The 27518-nt window shown below is 41.3% G+C and overlaps 1 protein-coding gene across 1 annotated transcript; it reads left to right on the top strand.

Moving 5' to 3' along the window:
• The first annotated feature begins 909 nt into the window (after window positions 1-909).
• On the top strand, window positions 910-27185 carry LOC142444858 (tripartite motif-containing protein 5-like). Its single transcript, XM_075546164.1, has 9 exons — window positions 910-995; window positions 8467-9030; window positions 10530-10625; window positions 13284-13514; window positions 23967-23989; window positions 24877-24977; window positions 25236-25262; window positions 25493-25606; window positions 26035-27185. The coding sequence occupies exons 2-9, from the start codon at window positions 8608-8610 to the stop codon at window positions 26619-26621; spliced, it is 1602 nt and encodes a 533-aa protein (XP_075402279.1). The 5' UTR covers window positions 910-995; window positions 8467-8607; the 3' UTR covers window positions 26622-27185.
• The last annotated feature ends 333 nt before the right edge of the window (window positions 27186-27518 follow it).

The raw sequence follows: 27518 nt of genomic DNA, 5'->3' as shown, positions 1-27518 counted from the left end.
ACTACCTGATCCGAATTCTACCTTGCAGGGCTGGATAGGGCAGAGGTTGTACACTGGTACATATGAGGGCTGGAGGCACAGGGAATCCAGGGTGGGTGATACCTTCAGGACCAAGGGTGTGAGGGGCGATGCTGAGAGAGTGGAGGGTGAGAGTGGGTTGGAAAGGGGGAACTGATTACAAGGATCCACATGTGACCTCCTCCCTGGTAGAGGGACAGCAGAGAAGGGTGGGGGGAGACTCCGGATAGGGCAAGATATGACAAAATAACGATGTATAAATTACCAAGGGCACATGAGGGAGAGGCGAAAGGGGAGGGAGGGGGAAAAAAAAAGAGGACCTGCTGCAAAAGGCTTAAGTGGAGAGCAAATGCTTTGAGAATGATTGGGGCAGGAATGTATGGATGTGCTTTATACAATTGATGTATGTATATGTATGGATTGTGATAAGAGTTGTATGAGTCCCTAATAAAATGTAAAAAAAGAAAAGAGGAGAAAAAAAAGAAAATGATTAGGGCAAAGAATGTACAGATGTGCTTTATACAATTGATGTATGTATATGTATGGACTGTGATAAGAGTTGTATGAACCCCTAATACATTGTTTTAAAAAAAAAAGATTTATCTATATCTCATAAGGGCTTCCCCTACCAGAATCGGCTTTCCGGACCCGTAATGAATAGCCTGGATGATTTAGCTGCACGACCCTCTCACCTGGGCCCTCGGTTTCCCATAGGGTGCCTGGCTGGCCAAGGCACTACCTTCTACTGCAGCACTTAGCCTCTCCCTGTGAGTTCTGGCGGCTGTTTCTCTTGGGTTCTGCCTTGCTTGGTATCCTGCCAGTAAGAATTTAAGTTTCGTTTTCGCTGAGCTCTTCGCTGGGACTCAGCCCCCCCTCCCCACCAGTGAGTCACTTCCTGACCACGCCTGCCCCTGGCCTGCATTCACCATTCCAACCTGCAACCAGGACAGAAGGTGAGCAGTTTGTGGAGGCAAAAGGTAGGAAACTGGGAAAGGAAAAAGTTGAGCATGTTCGGTGAGTTTTATTTGTGGTCCGGATCATGCTCTGAGGGAACAAAAAAAAACGGGCAGGCTTCCTGTGCCTAGAGTCTGGAGAAGAGGCAGCCCTGAAAAAAACAGGAAAGCGGCGGTTCTCAACCTTGGGTCGCGACCCATTTGGGGGTTTGAACCGTCCTTTCACAGGGGGTCGCCTGATTCATAAAAGTAGCAAAATGACAGTTATGAAGTAGCAATGAAAATAATTTTATGGTGGGGGGGGTCACCACACATGAACTGTATGAAAGAGTCGTGGCATTAGGAAAGTTGAGAACCACTGACAGGAAAGGCTTTGTTTCTTTCTAGAACACTTCACTGCTGTTGGTTCCGCTGAATCAGACAGAGTAGAATTGCTCCTTGGAGTTGCTAAGTCTGTTCATCTTTACAGAAACAATCTTTTCTTGATGGAACAGTTTGTGGGTTCAAATCACAACCAATCTGTGGGCAGCCCGCCTGCTTAACCCACTGTGCTACCAGCTTCAGTCCCAGACCCTATCCCACTCTGTCCAGGGACCACGTTTCCCTAGTCTGGGATGAGTCTCCCCCACACTCTTTTTCGGAAGTTTGGATTATTCACTTGCCTGAGAGCAGGTGCAGGAAATACTCAATAGAAACAGAAAGTACTTTTTCAGTTCCTTCTAAAATAGTCTTAGAGGCAACCCCCTGCTTTCCCCTGAGTGGCAACCTATGCTCCTTGTCTGACCTGCAGGATTGAGATACTGAAAGAGGAAACAGGAAGGGTTTTACAGGCGAATCCTTCCTTTCCTGGCTTATTCTTTTGGGGAATGTGCTCTACAGTCTCTCAAACATTCAGCCCCAGGCCTGTCTGGAAGGAATGCTGGGCTGAGCAATGGTTCAAGAGCCAGGTTGCTAGCAAAGAGGTCAGCAGTTTGAACCCAGAAAAGTAGTTCCCCAAAAGAAAGATCTGACAAGCTGCCTCAGTTAATATTTGGAACCCAAACTCGTGGTCACTGAATCCAATCTGAGAACTCATAGTCCAGTAAGCTCCAGTGTGTCCCAATAGGGTCTCTGTGAGATGGATTTGTAAGGTCTCTCTCTCCGGGGCCAGATTCAAACCTCGGTGCTTGGCTCCCCACGAGAAAGAATTCACGCCAAAGCCTGGCTTGTGATCCAAGCGAATTTAATGAGAGTTAAAAGAAGCTTCAGGTTTTACCCGGCACCCATAGGATTCCTTTTGACCATGCGGCCTGGCAGAGGCTGCTTGGGGTCATGCAAAGATGTCTCTCCCAAGTTTTCCTCCGTGAAAGAAAACCCCCTCTCCCTCTTGGTTCCTGCCTTTTCAAGGATTCCCGGGGGAGGCGTGGTGAATGACCCCAGGTCGATCTCATTGGCTGAATTGCAATCACCTGGCCCAAGTGGGCTGATACAGGTTTAAAGCCCATCTGTGCCCACCCGTGGGAAAATCCAGGCCTTTGTCCTATGCTGGCTCTCCTGGGCATGCGTCAATGGACATCCCAATCCACATACTAGCTACCTAACAGATTCAGTTCCAACTGCACGTAAAACCAGGCAAGTCTGAGAATGGTGGCTGGGGATAAACTATTTGCTTCCCTTTTCTGTAGTGGCATCAGAGTCACGGAAGGGATCGTCTTCAGTGTTAGGGACAAGGGACTCGAGTACAGTAGCAGGATTGCATGACCCTCCAGTGTCATCACATCATTGGAGTCTCTTCTTCATTGGTAGACTCAGTTGGGGATTGTTTATTACATCAATTCATTACTTATTTTCTTTTACTTATAAATAAGTAAAGGAATTCATACTCGCAAAAAAGATCTTTATTTAAACCTCACTTGTAGTAGCTCTTTGTACCCTATTTCTTTTATTCTCTATATTCTTACAGGTACTCTCATTACAATTTTCAAGCATCCAGTAACTCTTTTCCCTGTGCCTTATAGGTACACAAAATCCATATCTGCTAAATATTGTTTTCTCGGGGGTCTAACATTGCATCCAAAGCTTAGGAGATAATTGATTGCATTACTTTTAAATATTTTTCACTTAACTTGCAAGAATAAGACATGCTGCTAGGGTGCTAATACACAGTATTTACTACACATTCGAGGAAAAAAGAATGGCAAGACTGCTTTGCTTATTTATACAAGTCATCAAGGGAGACCAAGTGCTTTGTGAATTAGACGTTATGGTTGATACCTTAGAGCAGGGGTCGTCAAACTTCGGCCCATGGGCCACATGTGGCCCGCTGAAGACATTTATCTGGCCTGCTGGGCGTTTTCCTCCTTTTGTTTGTTACTTCAAAATAAGATATGTGCAGTGTGCATAGGAATTTGTTCATAGTTTTTTAAAAAACTATAGTCTGGCCCTCCAACGGGTCTGAGGGACAGTGAACTGGCCCCCTGATTAAAAAGTTTGAGGACCCTTGCATTACAGGGCCAGCAGAAGCACATCATTGTGGGATTATAAAGAGACTTTTCCCCAGCTTTGTCTCCCCAAAGATATGCCAAACATTAGAGGCTGTTTGCCAGCACATGGTAGGAGGCCAGATGCTTAGAGGCATCCTCCCTGAAGACATTCAGTTGCCAGGCTACTGTGTGGTCCCACCACAAGTGGGGCCCACTCCCTGCTGTTAAGGGCAATGGATTACTTCTTACCATCAGTCTGGTCCCTGTAAGTGAGATTCACACCCTACTGTTAATGGTTTCAACAGAGAGCCAGAGAACAGGTCAAACTGTCTCCAGGACATCCAAAATTAAGCTGCTTCCCCAAATCTAGAAAATTCCAATCTTGTCACATGCGTACCCCAATACATCCCCCTTCCTATGACATGTATACCCCTAGATCGTCCTCCTCCCATTATTGTATTGCCTATAGTACAACCCTTTCCTGTGACGTATGTCTTTACCTGTAATTAGGAGACTTGCATGTTGCCAAAAGATATATAAGCCTTGGTTAGCAATAAGTCTCTCTCTCCTGGCCTGTACCACCAAATGGAGCTGAGGTGAGCATGCTACTGTGAAATGTGTCTGACTCCATGATTTCAATCTCTCATATTGTATGACTTTATTATAATCTTTACTCATTACCGCTGCACAGTTGCGCCCACCGGACCTGTGATGATTTGTTAGAGGCTGCCTCCCCTGACACATCATGATTGGCAAACTAAAATCAGCAGAAAGTAAAGACCCTCAATTTGTTCGACTGACATAATTGCTGTAATAATGCGTTAAACAAACCACGATTGTGAAGATGGCAAAGCCTAGCAGCATTTCATTCTGTTCAGAATCAGTTTACTACGTGTTCGAGTCAACTCAGTGGCACTTAACAACGCCAGCCTATTAGATAGTCCATCCTAGATGGGTAGTTAAAAGAGAAAGTTAAAAAAAATGTAAAATAATATAGTATAAAAAAGTAATAATTTTTTAAAGTTTTATTGCCACTTAACCCACATATCACACAATTCAGTAGTTCAATCATAACAGAAGAGGTGCACAGTCATCGCCACAGTCAATTTTATAACATTTTCTCTCCCCATACCCATGGTTAAAGCACTTTTAGAATGAGTTGTGTAATCACCATCAGTTCCAGAGAGTGATCCCTCCCACATGCATTGTTCCCTCCCCAAACCCCTCACCTTCCTGTCTCCCACTCCCACCCCACGTCCCCTGGGAACCTGGTCTCAGCTCTTCTCTCTATGCCTCTGCTTCTTCTGTGCTTCCCAAACTGGAAACTCAACAGAAACAGAACAAAGTACATGATAATGATAAAAAGAGATAAAAACACAAATACTGGATATGAAAGAAGACCACCGCGAGTATTTAAAACGCCAGGGAAGATCGTTTCTCGGCCTTTTGGCTAAGATCAAATGTAAAAGGCCAGGGAAGAATTTTTTTTTTTTGGTCACAGAATAAGCAAGAAATGCTCCTAGAACAGGGGTCCTCCAACTTTTTAAACAGGGGGCCAGTTCACTCACTGTCCCTCAGACAGGGCCGGACTATAGTTTAAAAAAAACCTATGAACTAATTCCTATGCACACTGCACATATCTTATTTTGAAGTAACAAACAAACGGGCAAAACCACCTGGCGGGCCTGATAAGTGTCCTCGGCGGGCTGCGTGTGGCCCCAGGCAGCAGTTTAAGGATGCCTGTGCTAGAATAATATTCTGGGGATCTGCCAGCAGCTTCATCAGGCTAGGCACTCTGCAGATGAATTTGGGCTCTCAGGTCCTCCATAGCTTTCTATACATTGGGTGCTTGTAATTTAGGCTCTGACACTTTTCCCTTTGTCATATTTGAATTTTGTTATTGTCATCTTTGGATCACCACAAGCTGGTGTGATTCTTCCATGTGAACTTACTTGACTCCTCGCTTAGATGGCTGCTTGTTTAAATAAAACCCTTTAAGACCCCAGACATTATTCTGATTGATAACCGGGCACCATCTGCTTTCTTCACCACGCTTTGCCGAAGCACCCTTATCTTTAGTGATCATTTCATGAATGTGAGTATTGAACAGGGTCATGTCATCAGAACTAACTATTCTTGGATTGGGGCTAAAGTTCATTTGGGGTACAGATTCCATCTGTTTGTTCCTGGGATTGCATGACTCAGATTTATTTTGGCGGTTGTATTTTGCCAAATTCAAAACCCCATAAGACCAACTACCCCAACAACAGCAACAATCAACTAGCAGAAAACTAGAGACCAACAAACACAAGCAAATTAAAGGCATGGAAACAAAAACCCATGGAAACAGAGAAGTAAATCATTGTCAGTCATCCCCCTCAGTATAAGGTGATTGTACTTGTAACATAATTTTTCCAGTCACTCTGGGCACTGTAGGTAGGAGGCGTCTATGCCAGTCCAGTTCCACGGTGAGCGCCACCCAGGAGTTGTTCCACACAGTCTGATCTCCCATTTGATTGAGTCCCATGTACCCTAAGCAAGGGGATTGGTGCCAAGGGAAAACTTCTTGAATCCTTTCTTCCAAGTTCAGACCCCTACCCAACAGATCAAAACCTGTCATGTCTCTGGTGATTCTGGGGCCCTTTCCATTGGACACCCACCAATCTGGGGATTCCCCTCAAAGTTCAATGACTGCCACTTCCACAAGTCAGGGAAAAATTATCCAAAGGGATAAATTAACAACAATAACAGATCCAAAGGATTAGATTAAAGCAAGGAACCTGTAGTAGCTGGTAAAGGGTTTCGACTTTTTCTTTTTTTTAAATCACTTTATTGGGGGCTCTTAAAGCTCTTAATCACAATCCATACATCTATCCATTATATCAAGCACATTTGTATACATGTTGTGGCTTGGACAGTTTTAATAGTTCTCAGATTATGTCTCAAGGAGAAGATTATTTTGTACTGTCTTCCAGGGAGGGTTTGAAAGCTCAAAAATAGAATTTTGCCCTGGGTGATCCAAGAGCATTCAGAGTCCAGTGTGAGTTAGAGAAGAGTGTGCAAGGAGAGAACCAGGAAATGGACTCAGGGAGCTGAAGGGTGGTGGTGGTGATGGTGGTGGTGGTGGTGGAGGTGGTGGTGGTGGTAGAGGTGGTGGTGGTGGTGGTGGAGGTGGTGGAGGTGGTGGTGGTGGTGGTGGAGGTGGTGGAGGTGGTGGTGGTGGAGGTGGTAGAGGTGGTGGTGGTGGTGGTGGTGATGGTAGTGGTGGTGGAGGTTGTGGTGGAGGTGGTGGTGATGGTTGGAGGAGGTGGAGGTGGTGGAGGTGGTGGTGGTGGTGGTGGTGGTGGTGGGGTGGTGGTGGTGGGGTGGTGGTGATGGTGGTGGTGGTGGTGGTGGTGTGGTGGAGATGGTGGTGGGTGGTGGGGGTGGTAGTGGTGGTGGTGGTGGTGGGGTGGTGGTGGTGGGGTGGTGGTGGTGGGGGTGGTAGTGGTGGTGGTGGTGGTGGTGGTGGTGGTGGTGGTGGTGGAGGTGGTGGTGATGGTGGTGGTGGTGATGGTGGTGGTGGTGGTGGAGGTGGTGGTGATGGTGGTGGTGGTAGAGGTGGTGGTGGTGGTGGAGGTGGTGGAGGTGGTGGTGGTGGTGGTGGTGGAGGTGGTGGAGGTGGTGGTGGTGGAGGTGGTAGAGGTGGTGGTGGTGGTGATGGTAGTGGTGGTGGAGGTTGTGGTGGAGGTGGTGGTGATGGTTGGAGGAGGTGGAGGTGGTGGTGGTGGTGGTGGTGGTGGTGGTGGTGGGGTGGTGGTGGTGGGGTGGTGGTGATGGTGGTGGTGGTGGTGTGGTGGAGATGGTGGTGGGTGGTGGGGGTGGTAGTGGTGGTGGTGGTGGTGGGGGTGGTAGTGGTGGTGGTGGTGGTGGTGGTGGTGGTGTGGTAGTGGTGGGGTGGTGGTGGTGGTGGTGGTGGTGGGGTGGTGGTGGTGGTGATGGTGGTGATGGTGGTGGTGTGGTGGTGGTGGTGGAAGAGCCATAAAACAGGCTTCATTCTGATGTGAGAAGAGGAGTGGCACACTGATAGTGTGTGATGCCGGTCAGTGAGGTGGATGTAACATGGGCTGGCCTAGGGCATTATCAAAACAATAGGCTTCACTCTGGGTGGCCTGAATGTAAGAAGAGGAGTGATGTATTGGTAGTGTGTCGGGATGGGGAAAGCTGACTGCTGGAGGCTAAAGGTAGTATGGTAATTTAAGAAAGGTCAGGGAAGGAGAGATACCCAGGATCTCACCAAGAAGCACAGGTGACGGACCTAATTTGAAGGGAGCTAACATGAGATTTTCTGAAGAAATGATATATTAGAAAGATATTTGACTAGGGGTAGTTTATTAAAATGGTCTTATGTTACAAAAAATTATTGGTAATGTGTTAGCCAAAAAGTTATATTCTTGACTGTTGATGCTGGCTACACTGAGCCCTAGGCATGAAGGAGAGGCTGAAAAGTATATTGTGGACCTGGTGGACCAGGTCTGTGGAGTGGACAACTAAGTTTATTGTGTAGTGAAAATAAGGGAAGTCATAGCAAATATGTCACCAGTCATGAAGCTGGATATGTTTTAGAGAGAGTGAATCCAGCTGATGAGAGGACTTAGAAATGGAGAGTTGAGGGTAGTATAAGAACTAGCAATATGATCAGCCTTCAAAAAGTTCATGCAGAAATGGAATTAAAAGATCATGGAATTTTCCATGGACATTTGAACCCCTTGTACAGGCTAAGTATTTGATGCTGACTAATAGAGAAAGTATAACAAGCCCTGAGACATCAGTGGGATTGGTGCATGCTTTTCATTGAAGATGTGCTTGTTAGGTGAAATCCCAATAGATTAATGTGATTGGTAAGACTAAAGGAAAATAATAATTCTTGAACAAAAAGGATGAAATTTGTCATGTGACAAGAATTGGGAGTAAACGATTTGAAATTGTTATTCAAAGTCTTTTAAGCCCAGATGACTGACTTGTTTGTTTCTCTTCTCTTTTTTATATTGTAGCATATCAGTACTGTCTGATCTTTGATTTCTACACAGCCATATCCCTATTCTTGCATTTCTTAATCTGCCCTGCTAACCAACCTAATTACAAGTCCTCTGAGCAAGAAGATCCTCCAGAGTTGGGTCAGGAGAAAAATAGCAATGGCATCTGAGATCCTGGTGAACCTGTATGAAGAAGTTACCTGTCCCATCTGCCTGGAGCTCCTGCGGGAACCTCTGAGCCTAGAGTGTGGCCACAGCTTCTGCCAAGCCTGCATCACTATGAACAGCCAGAAGCCTACCAGCAGCTCAGAGGACGAGAACAGCTGTCCCCTGTGCCGAATCAGATACCAGCCTAACAACCTACGTCCTAATCGACATCTGGCCAACATAGTAGAGAGATTCAGGGAGGTCAAGGAGCACATGGAGGAGGGACAGAAGAAACATGTCTGTGAGCGCCATGGAGAGAAACTTCTACTCTTCTGTCAAAATGATGGAGTAGTTATATGCTGGCTTTGTGAACGGTCTCAGGAACACAAGGGGCACAAAACACTGCTTGTAGAGGAGATTGCCCAGGACTACAAGGTGAGAGGCCAGGATAGAAGATAACAATATAGGAAATGATGCCTAAGAGCAATCTCCGCTTTCCACCTTACTTTATTTACTTTTTCATAATATGTATGAGAAGTTTTGTTTTAATTTTTAATGTATATTCCAGCTATTTATACAATGGCTAAGCCTAGAAGATAGACTCTTATACAGATGTGGATAAATTTGTGCCTCCTGGTGGATGGGGGCTGGTTTGGTGACCAGATTAAACTTTGATCACCCCAGTTGGAGTGCAGCTGGGGAGCCTGGTGAGTTAAGAGAAAGGGACTTTCTTTGCTGCAGGATTGAGTTCTTTCTGAAGAACTAGAGAAAAGAAGGCTACTTTAAAAAAATTTTATTGATATAAAATTCACATGCAAGATTCAATAGTTCAATCATATTAAGAAAACTTGTACAGTTATCACCATAATCAATTTTAGAACATTTTCTTCTTTCTTGTTCTCATTGTTATTAGCTCCTCATCACCCCCCCCCACAACCTTCCCTACAATATCCAAAGGAACTATTAACCCGTCACTGTCTCTATTAATTCACCTATCCTGGATTTCATAGAGTTCCCTTGTGGCGTAGGGATTTCTCATTGGGCTGTTAAGTCTAAGGTCAGCAGTTTGAAACCACCAGCTTTTCTATGGGAGGAAGATGGGACTTTCTACTCCCATAAAGAGTTACAATCTCCAAAACTCATTAGGGACAATTCTACTTAGTCCTATAGGGTCACTATGAGTTGGCATGGACTTGATGGTAGTCAATGGTCGTGAGAAATTATATACAGAAAAATATCGGCCCTCAGGACTGACCAATAATGAGAGTAACAATATCATGAAGGTAAGGGGGAACCGATCACAATGATCATTGTATACCACCCCACCGAGGGGGAGGAACAACAGAAATGGGTAAAGGGAGACAGTGGATGGTGTAAAATATGAAAATAAAAATAATTTATAAATTTTCTGGAGGGTGGGAAGGGGTAAAAAGAGGAGCTAATACCAAGGGCTTAAGTAGAAAGAAAATGTTTTGGAAATGTTCATGGCAACATATGTACAAATGTGCTCGATGCAATTGATGTAGGGATTGTTATAAGAGCTGTAAGAAAGAGTCTCCAATAAGATGATTTATTTAAAATATATATGTATATGAAAAAAATCAACAAAAATTAACAACAAAACAAAGTAAAACAGAAAAATGTCCATCAAAAAGCAGGAAATATTAAAACCTAGAACAAATTTAAAATGGGTCAAAAGGGAGATCAAATGATAAGGCGTTAAATTTTGACCTGATGGCATTTGTAATGATCCACTTTCCAAATAAGGTGACTTTATTTTATCACACTTCTACGTTATAGATTCCAAACACCAGCCTCAGACCTTTTACAAAGTCTAGTCTTCTGAGAGTAGTCAGTTCTTGGTCTTGATTTATCTTCCATCTAAATAGTAAGCTATCTCACAGCTTGTTTCTGGCACGATTCTGTTTTTATAGGTAAAATTCGAGGAGGCTCTTGCAAGGCTGAAGATGGAGCAAAAGAAAGCTGAGAATTTGAAAAATGACATTAGAGAAGAGAAAGCTTCCTTGAAGGTAGAAGATCCCTCTTTAGCGTGTCCTGGGTAGGGTCTTTGAACTTTACAATTTGTTCTTATTGGTAGGTGCCAGTGAGTCCATTCTGAGACATAACAACTCTGTGTACAAGAGAACAAAAACACAACCCAGTCCTGACATCCTCACAATTGTTATGTTTGACCCATTGTTGCAAACAAGTCTGTTAATTCATGTTGTCAAGGATTTTCCTCTTTTTCACTGCCCTTCTGCTTTTCTAGAGAATGGTCTCTCCTTATAACCCATAATGTTTAAAGTACATGAAATGAAATATAGCCATCTTTGCTTCTAAGGAGCATTCTGGGTGTACTTTTTCCAAGACATATTTGTTTATTCTATTGGAAGTCTGTGGTACTTTGAATATTCTTTGTCAGAACCATAATCCAAATGCATCCCTTCTTCTTTTTGCCTCTTTAGTCCCTGATACTGAGTCTAGATGAAACACATTTGATTACTCCTCTTCATCTAGGAGCATTTGTGATAAGTGGTTAATTGCATGGCTATTAACTGAAAAGTCAGCAGTTTGTGCCCATCAGTCACTCTGCAGGAGAAAGTATTTGAGTATCTGTCCTTGTAGAGATTATAGCTTAGGAAATCCTATAAGGCCTACGCTGGATTCAGAAGAGGACATGGAACAAGGGATATCATTGCTGATGTCAGATAGATCTTGCCTGAAAGCAGAGAATACTAGAAAGATGTTTACTTGTGCTTTATTGACTATGCCAAGCAATTCAACTGTGTGGACTATGATAAACTATGGGCAACTTTGAGAAGAATGGGAATTCCAGAACACTCGACTGCACTGATGTGGAACTTGTACATGGATCAACAGGCAGTTCTGCAAACAGAACTAGGGAATATTGCATGGTTTAAAATCAGGATATGCGTATGTCAGGGTTGTACCCTCTCACCTTACTTACTCAATCTGTATGCTGAGCAAATCTTCAGACAAGCTGGTTTATCTGAAGAAGAATGTGGCATCAGGATTAGAGGAAGACTTGTTAACAACCTGAGATATGCTGAAAGTATGATTGCTGAAAGTAAGGATCCCTTGAAGCACATGCTGATGAAGATCAAGGACTGGAGCCTTCAGTAAGGATTACTACTCAATGTCAACAAGACCAAAACCCTCACAACTGGACCAATAGCAACATCATGATAAACTGAGAAAAGACTGAAGTTGTCAAGGATTTTGTCTTGCTTGGATCCAAAATCAAAGCTCACAGAAGCAGCAGTCAAGAGATCAAATGATCCATTGCATTGAGTAAATCTGGTGCACAAGACTTCTTTAAAGTGTTGAAAAGCAAGGTTTCTTTGAGGTCGAAGGTGTGCCTGCCCCAAGCCATGGTGTTTTCAGTTGCCTTGTATCCATGTGAAAGTTGGTCATTGAATAAGGAAGATCAGAGAAGAAATGATGTATTTGAATTATGGTGTTGGCAAAGAATAGTGACAGTACTATGGACTGCCAAAAGAGTAAATAGGTAAGTCTTGAAAGCAGTACAGTCAGAATGCACCTTAGAAACCAGGATAGGAGATTTCACCTCATATGCTTTATGTATGTTATCAGGAGAGACCCGTCCTTGCGAAGAACATCATGCTTGGTAAATTGGAGGGGCAGCAAAAAGAGAGGAAGGTTCTGGATGAGATGGATGTACACAATGAGCTTAAACATGAGCACAATTGTGAGGATCTTGTAGGACCAGGTGTTATTCATGGGGTCCCTCTGAGTCAGAGCTAACTCGACTGCACCTAACAACAACTAACTGTCGTGTGGAAGCCCAGTGAATGCTCTGTCCACTACTGTTAAACTGCAGAGAGCCCCCAGGTTGTAGTGAGTTATGCACTGAGCTACTTTCCATAAGATTGGTGATTTGTACTTACCAGCCACTTGGAGGGTGAAAGCCCCAGGAACATTTAAAGCCTCAGGAACCCAAGGAGGTTGTCTACTCTGTTCTGTAGGGTTGATGGAGAAGGAATTCACTGGAGGGCAGACCGTGAGTCACCCTGCAAGGTTGTGGGTCTTCTGAGGGAGACATGAATGTCTTCAACAGCAGGCTGGAAGCTCCACCTCACCTGGACGTTTCATTTTGGCTTAGCGTGGGCCTCAGTAAAGCTGGCTTGTAGCCATTGTTTTGGAATCTGAGGGGGGAAAGCATAAAACAGAACTCATGACACATTCCCCGTTTCCATCTCTCTACAAAGAAAATAATCCTAGAAGAACATCAACCCCATAGAAATGATCGTGTCTCCCTTACTTTCCTGTTTATACACCCTTTCCAAGCTGAAGGTGGCTCGGGTGTTGTGGGATACACATTGAAGTGCTAACCTCAAGGTCAGCAATCTGAATCCACCGCCTACTCCTAGGGAGAAAGGTCAGGCTATTTGCTCTCATAAAGATGCAGTCCCAGAAACCCGAGGGATAAATTCTACTTGCTTTTTTGGGTCACTGTAAACCAGACTTGACTTGCTGGCAGTGGAATCCTAGCTAAATCTTGAGAAAGCACTCAAGGAAAGAACAGCAGAAAATCGTGCCATCTTCATTCATAAAAAGGAAAATAGGCATCTTCCTGACTTCCATACCTTGCAAAGTAAGCCCTCTGCCAAACTGATTTACTACCTCTGTGTTTCTTCTCCTGGAAGAGTCAGATACAGGCTGAAATAACTACTGTCCAAAAGGAATTTAATAGCCTGAGAGTTATCTTGGCCAATGAGGAGCATAAGGAGCTACAAAAACTGCAGAAAGAGGAGGAGGATTGTCTTCATAAACTGGATGAGGATGAGCAGGAGCTGGTCCAGCAGAGCCAGTTGGTCGGAAACCTCATTTCAGATCTAGAGCGTCGATTGGAAGCTTCAACAGTAGAGATGCTGCAGGTAAGTCTCGGGAACATGTCCTTACCATATCTGAGATCTGGGGAAAATGCAGACTTCAGTTTTTCTCTCTTCTCTGGAAACTTTTTTTTTCTAGTCATAGTTCCCAAATGTAGTGGGCCTCACAATGCCCCTCTTCTACTTCAATTTCAGATGGTAAGAATAATTGAATATTGAAGGAAATCCCAATTATCTTTGAATAATGCAGGGCAGTACAGACATTTGACTTGGAGGAAAGATCTCCTGAATCTGTTGCTATGCACTGAGTGTATTGTCAGCGATCTTGTTTTGAGTGTTTGTCAGGTATGTCTTCATGCCACCGAGTCACAGATAAACAAAAGAAAAGGTGCTTTGTTTTTCCTTCCTCCCTTTTATATACATAAAACTAATTGGGATTCATTCTGTCTTCTATTTCAAAATTTTAAAAAATTCAAGATTTATGCTATTTCTTCTTTATTATTCAATTGAATTACTTGTTTTGTTATTTTGGGGACTAAATGTGTGGCATCTGACTTCCAAAATGGCATCATTGCTTATGTATGTTGACTTTAGGAAAATCTGGGCAGGGTGGGGGATTGTACTTTTAAAGCCTGAATTTAGTACCTTTTGAAAGCCTCATGTCAGTATACCTTTGACTAACCAATCAACACGAATATTAGTTATACTCAATCAGTATGAGTTAATCAGGCATCTGCTCACTCTTGATAGATTTGTCTTTGAGTTCAGACCATTTTTTTTAATTTCATGGTTTTTCATCTTGGCTGGATAATTTCAGCTTTGTATGCATACAGGTGCATCCTCTGCATTGACCAATATTGTGTAGATGGTTGATCCTTTCCCGTCCATCTCTGTAAAGGTACACAGGCTCAAACCAGAGTATGTCTGTTCACAACTACAGGGATAGGAGAGCTTTTGAGCCACCCTGACTCCCTGCCTCTGAGATTGCCACTACTCACACCAATATGTATGGGGGTCTCTTCTCAGTGTGCCAGAGAAGCTAGGTCTATACCCATTGCCTTCCCCACCATGAGAGAATCTCTTTATTATCTAAATTAGAAAGGAGGCAGATGGGTGTAGCCTCCAGTCAAAGCATCATTATCACTGATTTTACCAGAAATTCAATTTTTCAATAGTTCATGCTTCTTAGATTGTGTATGCTTCAGAATGTTGACATGGTTGCTGTTGTCAATGTGTCTATATAGCACATTTTTAGTTAAGTCTGCTGATCCCACTCAGCCAAACGTGGAATATTCTTAACTGGTCACCTTCATTGTTAGCTTTTTTGTCATTGACACTTTTTGAAACCCGCTCATATTTAAATGAACAAGATGATTTCCCCCATTATTTTCCCCTCCCTGCAATGCATATCATTTATCTCTATCTTTAGATTTGCCTTTTCTGTAATGTCATATACAAAGGGGCTTGAAAAAGTTTGTGGAAAAATTCAATTTTCTTCTAATTCCATTTTTTACAAACTTTTTATAACCCCTCATATGTGGAATCATATACATAACATATATGCAGCTCTTTTGTATTTGTTTCCCTTACTTTCCAATATGCAATTAAAGTTCTTCCATTTCCTTTATAGCTTAATAACACCTAACTTTTTTTTATCACTGAATAATATTCCCTGTGCGCCACGAAGTGGTTCAGCACTAACTGAAAGGTTGGAGGTTTGAACTCCTTAGTCATTCCAAGAGACAAAAAGACTTGGCCATCACTCCCATTAAGACTTCAGCTAAGAAAATCCCATGAAGCAGTTCTACTCTGTCATCTTGAGCAGCTGAGTCAAAATAGGTTCAATGTCATACAAGAACACAGCAACAAAAGATGTACCTTGACGTGTTTATCCACTCATCTATGAATGAGTCTCCTTTTTTCTTTTTACCATTTTCTTGGCACATAATTCACATATCATACTATCCAATAGCTCAATCATATCAAGAAGAATTGTACAATCATTACTGTGATCAATTTTAGAACTTTTTTTTCATGGTTAAATCCCTTTTACAATGAGTTCTGTAAGCACCATCAGTAATACACTGTTTGCTCCCCAAACTCCTTCACCCTCCCTATTTCCAGCCCCCACTCCCACCTCCTCTATAAACCCTTGCATCGGTTCTTATCTCTTTGCATCTACTCCTTCTGTCCTTCACAAACTGGAAAACCCAACAGAAACAAAATAAAGTGGTAATGATAAAATAATAATACAAAGATAAAAATACAAATAATGAGTAAAAATAAAAGACCAGTATCAGTATATAAAAGACCAGGGATGAAAATTTTGTCATAAAACAAGCAAGAAATACAATACTTGCACCTAGAACAATTTCTAGTTGGGTCAAGAGGAAGGCCAACTGACCAAGTATCAAGTTCAATCCAACACAATCACGACTACACTGATCTCTGATAGTAAAGCTGTCTTAAATCCTTGCTTGAGGGGAACTTGTAGGTGTTTAATCTGAATTTGTAGGTATTTAATCTGTTTAATCTGACTAGAAACTCGGCAAATGGGTGTTGGGTTCCCACTGTCTTCCACAGGCTTCTACAAATATGGTACTCATAATTCTGGTTCTGATACTTTCCCCTTCACCACATTTGAATTTTGTTATTGTCATCTTGGATCACACAAGCTGGTAGACTCCTTCCATGAGGACTTAGTTGACTCCTTGCTTAGTTGGCTGCTTGTTTGAATACAAGACTTTAGGGCCCCAGGCACTATTCCTATTGATAGCTGGGCACCATCTGCAGTCTCTATCAAGCTTTAGTGTAGCACCCTTCAGTGGTTATTTCATTAAGGTGACTATGGAGCAGGACCATGTTATCAGAACTACCTGCTCTTGGATTGGGGCCTGAGTTAAATGGGGTTCCAGAATCCATCTGCTTGTCTATGGGATATGCATGACTGAGGTTTACTTTGGTGGTCGTATTATGACAAGATCAAAACCCCATATGACCAACAATTCCAACAACAGCAACAAACCAACTAGCAGAACACTAGGAAAACAAAAACCAACAGAAACAGCAAAGTAAAATATTGTCAATCATCCCCCTGGGGTATAACGCAATCTCACTGGTACATCATCAAGTGTTGCAGTGACACGGCACGCTGGACACTGTCAGCAGGAGGAGTCTGCAAGTACATCTACACCGTGAGCTGCAGCCCAGGAGTTGTTGCTCCACACAGTCCCATCTCCCATGCAATTGAGCTCTCTTTAACCTAAGCTTGGGGATTGGTGCCAGGGAGAAACTTCCTGCCTCCGTTCTTCTAAGTTCAGATTCCTGCCCAACAGATCAAAGCCTGTCACTGCAGGGGGGCATCAAGGTACTGAATACATGGTGACTCTGAATCCCTTTCCATTGGATTCCCACCAAGCCAGGGTTCCCCTCAATGTCTAAGGACCGCCCTTTCTACAGGTCCAGGCAGCCACTCTCTGCTTTCTCTCCCATCTGAGTACCCCAGCCCTCAATACAAGGGAAGAGTCACCTTTGAGGCAAGGATCAGTTCATTCTGCCACGCATCTATGTTAATTCCTTCTGGTGTAGCCTCCGGGTTATGCCAGGCTACTCTTCAGTGTCTATGAAGAGTAAATTGCTATTTCTAACCAAGCAATTATGAATAGAGTAAGTTTGAATTAATTACAACTAAAGCTGCTATAGACATTGTTTTCATGTTTTGTATAGACATACATATTTAACTCCTTGGGTTAATACCTAAGACCACGATTTCTGATTTGTATGTTGTAACTATATTTTGTTTCAATAACACATTGAGAACTGCAATTACATATCAAGAAACTACAAACTGCACCCATGTTTCTGTTGTCTGTTGCCCAGGGAGGGGGTTATAGGTAGATATTTGTAATTGCTTTCCCCTTTATATCCCATCTTCCCTCCAACCTCCCAGTATTACCACTCTCACCATTGGTCCTGAAGAGTCCAGCTGTCCTGGATGCCCTGTGTTTCCAGTTCCTATCTGTACCAGTGTACATCCTTTCGTCTAGCCTGACTTTTAAGGTAGAATAGCGGTGGGGAGAAAAAAATTTAAGATCTAGAGAAAAGTTGTATGTTTCATCTTTGCTACACTGCACCCTAACTGACTTTAGCCATTTTTAATTGATAAATGTATAATAAGTCTCTTTTTAATATATTTTATTAATCATGTTTTGGTGTTTCTTTTTGAAAAGGAAAAAATAAAATTTGATAAGCCTATAATATGAGTTGGCTATAGTATTTTCCATTCCCATTTGCAACGAGTTAAGAATACTTGTTGCTCCATATCCTCACCAGAATTTGATATTTTCAGTGTTTGGGGTTTTAGCCATTTAGTAGGTATGTAGTGACATTTGTCCAAGGACCCCTGGTGTTATAGTGGTTATGTGTTGATCTGCTAACTGCAAGGTCAGCAATTTGAAACCACCAGCGCTCCTCAAGAGAAATATGGACTTTCTACTCCCATAGTTAGAGTCTCAGAAATTCACAGGAGCAGTTCTTCTCAGTTCTATAGGGTCACAATGAATCAGCATCAGCTCAATGGCAGTGAGTCTTTGGGTTTGGGGTGACATTAGTTGTTTTGATTTGTAATTCCTTACAACTATGTGATCATAAGTTTTCAGTGGCTAATCCCTTAGAAGTGGACAGCTTATTCCTTCTTCCCAGTCTAGTCTTAATCTGGAAGCTTAGCTGAAACCTGTTTATCTCTCATATTTCAAACACTGGTGGAATAGTTTCCAGAATCACGGTAACACACAAACTACGAGTACAGTATGACTAACTGATCAATGAATCAAGTTGATGGTGCACTGAAAGCATCAGTAAAATATAAAGCTCCAGGAATTGAAGGAATGCCTACAGAAATGTTTCAACAAGCCGTTGCAGCACTGGAAGCTCTCGCTAGTTAAGTAAAACAGTAAGAGGAAGTGCACATCTCTCTTCTCTCTGCCACAATGAAGGGGTTAGACATGCTTTAACCTTCCAACCTTATTTACCCTCTTATGATTGAAACCCTATTCACTCCTCCCACGGCGCTCCACTTCTGTGCTGGGTTCAAGAGTTCATTGCAATGGCTCCACAGAACACAAGGCAATACTCACAATTAGGGTATGTTTATTAGGGAAGGCAATAGGTTACCACAAATGAGGATCATAAAACATTAAGGATACAGTCATTGTCCACAGCAACACCTCTTCTCAACCAAGTCTCTTGCCAGTCCTCAGTCTCTCAGTCATGAGATGCATTGGCCTATGTATCCATGGACCAGAAAGCCTTGTCTGTTGCTCTGCCTCACTGTCCCATAGTTTTAGCACTGCTCATCTGTTCTGTCTCATGGTTTCCTGGCCTTGGCCTACATTCTTGACCTGACTCCTTTGCTCTGCCCCGTAGCTTCTGTGCCACAGCCTCTTGGCCTCAGCAACTTCAGAAAGAAATCTTGAACGCTTTCCTTTTCCAATGGTCCTAAGATTTCTCTTCTCCAAGATGGCTTTTGTAGACAGAGGAATGGCTTTGAGATGTGGATTTAGTCTTTCAACAGATCATATCCCTAAGGAAATAAAGGCTGTAACCAGTTCACATCTTCTACTAAATTAAAGTCTTAATCCCACCATTAATCCTATATATAGTACAGCAAAGAACTTGCTTCAAAATGGAATTATAGTCACAGGCATAGAGTCCAAAATTATAATAGATCACATAAGGAATTATGGCTAGAAAGGGTATATTTACTGAGTACATCTCACTAGTCTAAGCCAAGCAATATGGAAGCTCCCTTGCCAATCACTAGAAGAGATCCTACAGAATGCAGAAATTATCAAACTATATCCTTAGGGTCACTGTGAGTCAGCATCAACTCAAAGGCAATGAGTTTGGTTTTGATGATCATTATTAACACATAGAAGTACACTTTTGCTTATAATAGTCTTAAAACGGCTCCATCGGTGCATCATTAGGGAGCTATCAGATAGTCTAACCAGGAGAGGATGTAGAACTGGGGATGTCATTGTTCATAGCATTAATCTTGATTGAACACAGACAATATTAGTAGTTTACTCCTGTTTTATTGACTATGGAAAGACATTTCACTGTATAGATCATAATAAACCACAGATAACATCGAGAAGAATAAGATTTAAGAACACTTCACTCTGTTCAGGGATACAGTACACATAGACCAAGAGGCCATCCAATGAATAGAATAGAATATTGCCTGGTTTAAAATCAGGAAAGTTATACTTCAGGGATGTATCCTTTCAGTATATTTACTCAACCTGTCTGCTGAGAAAATCATCAGAAATTGGACAATATGAAGACTGGCAGGATTAGAAGAAGGCTTATTAGCAACCTAAAATATGTAAGTGGTAGAACATTGCTTGATGAAAGCATAAGGAGCTTGAAGCTCTTACTCATGAAGATCAGTGACTCGGACTTTGAAGACAATTTGAAACTCAATGTAAAGGAAACTAAAACCCTCTCAATGGAGCCAATAGGTAGCATGATAAACAGAGAAAAGATTGATGTTGTCAAGAATTTTATTTCATTTGGATCAATAAGCAGTGCCCATTGAAACAGCCAAGAAATTTCATTGGGCATATCTGCTGCACTAACCTCTTTTAATTGTCAAAGACCATAGAGACCACTTTGACAACTAACATGCACATGACTCAAGCCATGATATTTTAAATATGTTCATATCCATGTGAAAACTGGACAATCAATAAGGGAATCTGCAGAAGAATGGATGAAATTGAATTGTGGTATTCAAGAAGAATATTGAAAATATCATGGACTGCCAGAAGAGCAAGAAAATCTGCTTAGGAGAAGTATATCCAAAATGCTCCTGAAAAGGGAGGATGATGAGACTTCTCACACACTTTGGACATGTTAGCAGGAAGAACCAGGCCCTGCAGAAAGACATTATACTTGTGGTAGTTACATACTCTGTTGTCAATTTGAGACATAAGAGTGGAGGGGTGGAGTCTAGCCTGTTAATCAGGTCTCAGCTTCATGACCTCATTTGGAGGTGCTAAGGAGATAAATACCTCACTGGAGGCAAGGCACATACTCCTTGTGAAACATGCTTGCTGTTAAGACACTGGAGCTGAAGGCACCACATAGAGACTTCTGCCAGCACTAAGATGCCTTTACCTCCACTAAATCCACAAGACTTTCCACCCACTGGCCTGTGATCTTCCTGCATTCGGCATCATTGCATGTGCCGCATGAGTTTGAAGAGGAATTTATAGACTGGTACTGGACATGTGAACTAATATTGGTAATATTGGACTTAAGGACTTGGATTGGGCTGAGATCCTTTCTTAATGTACAATTGCTCTTGTTTATAAATCTTTTTCTTATATACATATGAGTTTCTATGAATTTGTTTCTCTAGCCAACCAAGACTAACACACTTGTTAAATAAAAAAGTATTTGAAAAAGAAGCCCCTCAATTAGATGGATTACCACAGTGGCAGCAACTATAGGCTCAAACAGAACAATACTTGAGAGTATGCTTATAGGACTGAGCAGTGTTTTCTGTTATACACACGTTGTGTAAAACAAAATCAACTCAATGACACATAACAATAGCAAGGACATAGAAGGTTGATCAATTTTTCATATGTTTATTTGACATGTATTTAATCTCTTAGATTTCTCTTCAAACCTTTTGCCATTTAACAAATAAGATTTTCTACATTTTTAAATTGTTGCATTTTGGAGTTCTTTGTTTTGAATACAAATTATTAGATTTGTTTTAAAAGTGTGATTTTTTTCTACTCTATAGCTGAAAACAAAAAAAAATAAATCTAGACACAGTCCATACACAAATCACAAAAATTAACTGCATATTGAATCACAGATCTAAATACAAAACTTTTTTTGTAAAATAAAAAGGGATAAAATCTACGGTAGATACTGAAATTTTAAATAAAACCAAGCGTGGTTCATGACAGAAAAATTGCTAAGTTGAGCATAATTAAAATTAAGAATAAATTTCCTGTGGAAAACATCGTTAGCCTAGTTTTTTATTCTATGAGAAATTGAGCACGCAGTAAGGGACCTTAGTATAATGGTACATAGCTGTCCAAGTAAATGCAACATTTTTGGTGATTAAGAAAGCTAGATAGATAAAAGAAGTCAAGGATGTCAACTATGATTGTGACGTTTTGTGTTTGGGCAGCAATCCCCAAAGATATGATCTTACATAATGTAATCAACTCCATGATGAAATATGTGAGGAACTGGCAGTTATCAGTCAAGTTGCACATTGATCTGACGATTGAAAGTTTGGCAGCTTGAAACTGTTAGCCACTCCTTAGGAGAAAGATGAGGCTTTCTATTCCTCCTGTAAGCCTTTACAGTTTTGGAAACCCACAGGGACAGTTCTACATTGTCCTCTAAAGTTTCTATGAGTCAGAAATTGACTGGATGGCAGTGAGGATTTTTATAAGTGCCTTGATCATAGCCCTGATGCCACTGGAGAAATTTCCCCAGAGGTGTGGCATGGTGTCATGTAAGCAGACTCTGTGGGCAGCCTTGTCTCTTCTTGCGGGTCTGACCATGCTCCTGATGCTTTGGACTTAGCCACAGGTCCACCATATTTCCTGCTAACCCTGGAAGCCTGCCATTTGACCTGCCAAACTTGGATTCATTCAGCTTTGGTACCATAAGACTTACCTGCTGACGTCCATATATGATCTTCAGCTTTGTCTTCCTGCTTCATCGGGAAAATTCAGGCAAATTTCGAAAACAATCTGACCCACAGATTTGAATTAGACTGGACTTAACTGCTTCCATAACTGTGGGAGCAGCTTTTTAATATAAATTTATAAATTTATTTATTCACATATGTATCAATAGAAATATGTACAGACATAGGTATATACATCTATATCAAGAAAGTGGCTTGATATAAATTTATATGGATATAGATTTATATCAAATATTTATGTATATCTTAGCTTTTGTATATAACATATATAAAACCACAACCAGACACTGCCATTGAGCCAATTCTGATTCATAACTCTATAGAACAGTATAGATCTTCCCCTATAGGTTTTCAATTTGTAACTCATTATGGGAGTAGAAAGGCTCATCTTTAATAGAGACACACACACAAAGACATATGCCACTGGTTTTGCTTATCTTGAGAATCCAGCCAAATGTAGTGGCTAATCTGAGCTGATAGTGATTAAAATTTAGGATAAATATTTGAGTCTTTAGGATAATAAGCAGATTTGGTAACATTATGGACTGTGGAACTTACGGAGGGAGGTACATCATGGTTATTAACCTATAATTTCAGTGTTAGATTCCCTGAATTTTCTAGTCCCTCTAGCTTCTTCACTACTAAATATATCAGTCTGAATTTAAAGGACAAATATGAGGGGGGAAACCCAGAGAATTCCAATTATCAACACGTACATGTTATGCTGATTGGGGTGAAGTAGATGAGGTCACTCGTATTATACAGACCTCGATACAAGTATATTTGCTTACTTGTTAGTCTCAGCAAGAACCATGTAAGTTTTCTGTACTGTTATTATCAATTACTCTTTTATGATTCTTCAAAGATTAATAAGTTATTCTGTTTTCTGTGCCATTGAGTCAATGTTGACTCATAGTGACCCAATGGCACAGAGAAGAACTGCCCTTTAGGGTTTCCTAGGCTGACATTTTTTTTTCTTTTCTTTTTTTACATTTTATTAGGGGCTCATACAACTCTTATCACAATCCATACATGTACATACATCAATTGTATAAAGCACATCCGCAAATTCCTTGCCCCAATCATTCTCAAAGCATTTGCTCTCCACTTAAGCCCTTTGCATAAGGTCCTCTTTTTTCCCCTCCCTCCCCGCTACCCCCTCCCTCATGTGCTCTTGGTAATTTATACATTGTTATTTTGTCATATCTTTCCCTATCTGGAGTCTCCCTTCCCCCCCTTCTCTGCCACCCATCCCCCAGGGAGGAGGTCACATGTGGATCCATTACCAGATCTTTTCTCCCATGGACTAGATGGTCGGTTCAAACCATCAAACTTTCTATTAGCAGCTGAGTGTTTAAAGGCATTGTACCAGCAAGAATCTAAACCTAGTGAAATGCTTCGTAAAGAAATTAAAGAATGATGTATTTTTGGAGTCATTTTCTTTGGGATACCATATGAATTTAGAAAAAAGCAATAATGATGGGCCTTTTGTTTTCCTTATAAATGTAGTCTGCCCCAAGCTTCTCCAGGTATTTCTACAATTGCCCAAACTAGTTTGATGTTTTCAATAGCCTGATAACCTCTCCTAAGTCCTTATTGATGGTCAGCTGGGGTTCTCCCTATACTTATTGACTGTCATCCAGGGCCGGTTTTCTATGTCTATGCCTCAGAGGTTCATGGGAGTGAGATAAACTGTTATGAAATACAAGAACCTATCACTTGTTTATTCACTTTTTCTCCTCTCTCCCTAGGATGTAAATGGCATTTTGCAAAGGTATGCTTGTGTAACCAGGGCCGATCCCTTTGTGCTGTGAAGAGAGGTTTGTGATGCAGAAATTTGCCTAACGGTCAAATAAGATAAAACATCTTCAAATGAGGAAAGTAGGGTGCAGTTTTATTGACATTTTCTTTTGCAAATCAAGGAGTAATTTATAACTATTGAAAATAGATCATATACTATAAAGAATGTGTGTGGTAGGAGTCACAATGTTCAGCTAGTATAGATCATAGGAATAAGATACTATATTATCCAACCCCTATGAGTTCATCCATTTTTATTACCTTCTATCACTGTACTGAATTTTGGTTCTTAAAATTCACTAGTATTTGCCTGAGGTTTTCATCGGCAGACACCAGTCTAGATCATGACAAAAATAGTCTTGGGCACCTCTTTTAGAAACCCACCGGGAAAGGTGGCCCCCTTTTGTCAAATAATGCACAGACTGAAGGAATCTAAAATAGAATGTCCTCACTTCATCTGTTTTAGGCCACAAAGAAAGAAGTTCTGTAATCTCACATTCTCACCATTTTCCTGAGTACTCACATCCATTGCAACGACATGTTCTTACATTAAATTATATTTTGTAGAGGCATGCTAGAATTGGATTTTTTTAAAAAGCCAGCGTGTTATATAAACTCATGATTATTTCATTTTAGAAGAAAGAACTACACTACAGAGAAGTCGACCTTTCCAAGGTCGGCAAAAATTGATAAGGTATACAGGAACACATGTATTCTCAATTTAGTATCACTTCTCTCCCCTCTTCCCTCAGAATCTTCTGGGAAGAGGTCTCTAGAGCCTCGATTGGGTGGAAGAGGAAAGCAGTGATATTGAATGGACATGAGGTCAGAGGTAAAATTGTCCATTTTTTTCTTTCCTAGGAGTATACACTTGAACATGAGGAGGTCAAAACTTTCCCCCAAGAAACGAAAGGTTGTATTCCAAGCTCCAGATCTGAGTGGGATGTTTCAAAGTTTTAGAGGTGAGGAGAGCCTATTATTGAATGTTGGTGTCAGTTTCTTGTTGCTCCGGGGGCTAAACCAAGACCTAGTGCAAAGGAGATGAAGAAGGAGAGATATCGTGGTGTGGTAATATTTAAAGGGGAGTGGCCAGGGTTCCATTTATCTCAATCTTAATTTCATTATCACATCATAGTCCTCTCTCAATCTGGAGAGAAAATTGATTTCATTGCCAATTCTTTGTTTTATATTCAGTATCATCATCTCTTTTATCATTTCAGACCTGACAGATGTACAATGCTACTGGGGTAAGGAGACATCGCAGTATCTTCAATTCACCTATTTTTACAAGGTTTCATAATTGTGTGTTCTCTAGTGATCTCAGCGTTTTGTACCCTGGGCCCCTGCCCAGTGTGCACCGACATGGTACTCTTCCCCAGCATCCTACCCCTCCCTGTGACCCCCTAACCTCCCCTGTTCTTTTTGATATCATATATAAATTTACTTTGTATATTTCTACAATATAATTGTCTTGCAGTAAACATGACACTGGAACCAATAGAGCCTCACTCGGGTATTGTCATTTCTAAGGATGGAATACAAGCACAGCTTATATCAACGGTAGTTTTTCAACCTAAGAATACCAATAACGGTGATTATCTTTTCATGGGCTTCCTTTTATTGAAGAAGGGAAATGTTTTTGGGATATGGATGTTTCTAAGAAAACTTTCTAGGTGGTAGAGTGGGTGAGGAGGATGGGGGAAAATGAAGAGAGACACCAAGGGTTCAAGTAGAGAGCAAATATTTTGAGACTGATGATGGCAACAAATGTACAAATGTGCTTGACACAATGGATGCATGGATAGATTTTGATAAGAGTTGCATGAGCCCCCAATAAAATGATTTTTTAATAAAAGAAAAGTGTCTAGGTTCTTGGGGAATACAATACCATTTCACTAATGTTCTACCTCTCTCTATGGGAAATGAACTTCTCTAGTTCTTTTCAAGATAATAATAGTTATCGAATAATATCCCAAATAAAACCACTCCATATCTTTCTATCCTGTCATTGTTTTACAGGTTCCAGGAGAGCTATGAAAGGCATGTTTCACACGTCTCATTGGAAAATTGCTCAGGGTGGAGTACCAGGAAGACAAGTGATCAATGAAAAGTTAGGATCAAGTTGGAGTGTCAACAATGATTATGCTCTCAGAGGCTCCCTGAATATCAACTCGGGAAAACATTACTGGGAAGTGAATATAACTAGGAAAACTGCCTGGGCCTTGGGAGTACACTATATCAAAAGGCCTGAAGTCAAGGTGGAACACTTTGATGATGATCAATTTTCAGAGAGTTGCGGATACTATGGATATCAGTCTCAACATGGCTACTGGGGTATAGGGCTTAGGAATCAATCTGAGTATATTGCTTTTGAGAACTCTCATCACCGTAATCCCTGGGATTCAATTCTTTGTCTAAATGTTCCTCCCTGTCGTGTTGGGGTTTTTCTAGACTATGAATCGGGCACAGTCTCATTTTTCAATGTCACAAACCATGGGTTCCTCATCTATAAATTCTCTAATCTTGGCTTCTCTCAGACTGTTTGTCCTTACTTCAATCTAATGAATTGTGAAGTTCCCATGTCCCTCTGCTCACCAAGCTCCTGAATAATTTTGCATGCTCTTTCCCTGCGCTCATTTCCTACAACAGAGTCCACGGCCACCATTCTGATGTTCTCATTCTTCCCCGTTTCATTGTTAAGTGTCCTTGCTTCATCCACAGAATGTACAATTTGGGCAAAAACAAAAAAACCATCACTTCTCTGTTTAGGAGAGGATCCTAATTCTTTGCCTTTCCTATTTATAAACAAAAAGGACAAATTCTTCTAAAAGTAGGAACAGGATTGAGGAATTCCCTCCGCCACCTCTTTATGTCCTCATTTGCCATGTCACTGAGATAAGGCAAATCTTGTCAACAAATCATACACTGTTTGTAGGAATTATTCCCTAAATGATGAGTCCTAAGGATGTGTAAGTTTTGTGACCAGAATCAGTTTAAACGGGTTCTCTCCATACCAGCTCTGAAACTGAGTAAGATGCTTAATTGGCTGGGCCTGTTTTCTAAAACTCATTTTGTGATAAAATATGTATTGAATGCTTAAAAAATCTATGTAAACATGTCAATATTATTAGTATAAAAACCTGTCGGTATCAGCTTAATAATAAATATGTTTCTGCTTACTACTGAAAAATGAAATCTCTTGCTTTTATCCTGTGCAACAGTTTATGTGTAGGGGAGTATAAACGACAGATGAAGTTCGATTTTTGTGTTCTGAAGCACTACTTTCAGTGCATATGGGTTTATTACAAATAAAATTGATCAAGTATATCTCTTGATCAGTGGGTGATGGCAGATATTTTCTCAGCAATCAACTTGTTTTAATCTCATTAGGGAGTCTTCCAAAAATAAGGTCCAATCAAAACAGTGGCTTGTTTTCTTTTTTTAATCCCTTTATTGGGGGCTTGTACAACTCTTATCACAATCCATACATACATTCATGTGTC

The sequence above is a fragment of the Tenrec ecaudatus genome, chromosome 4 (assembly GCF_050624435.1).
Source record: "Tenrec ecaudatus isolate mTenEca1 chromosome 4, mTenEca1.hap1, whole genome shotgun sequence".
Lineage (NCBI taxonomy): Eukaryota > Metazoa > Chordata > Mammalia > Afrosoricida > Tenrecidae > Tenrec > Tenrec ecaudatus.
This window is presented reverse-complemented; position numbering and strand designations above follow the sequence as displayed.

Coding starts and splice junctions, on each gene's coding strand:
- LOC142444858 (XM_075546164.1), top strand. CDS start 8,608: ATGGCATCTGAGATCCTGGTGAACCTGTATGAAGAAGTTACCTGTCCC. Junction 24,978..25,235: donor GATGTTTCAAAGTTTTAGAG/GTGAGGAGAGCC, acceptor TTATCATTTCAG/ACCTGACAGATGTACAATGC. Junction 25,263..25,492: donor AGATGTACAATGCTACTGGG/GTAAGGAGACAT, acceptor ATTGTCTTGCAG/TAAACATGACACTGGAACCA.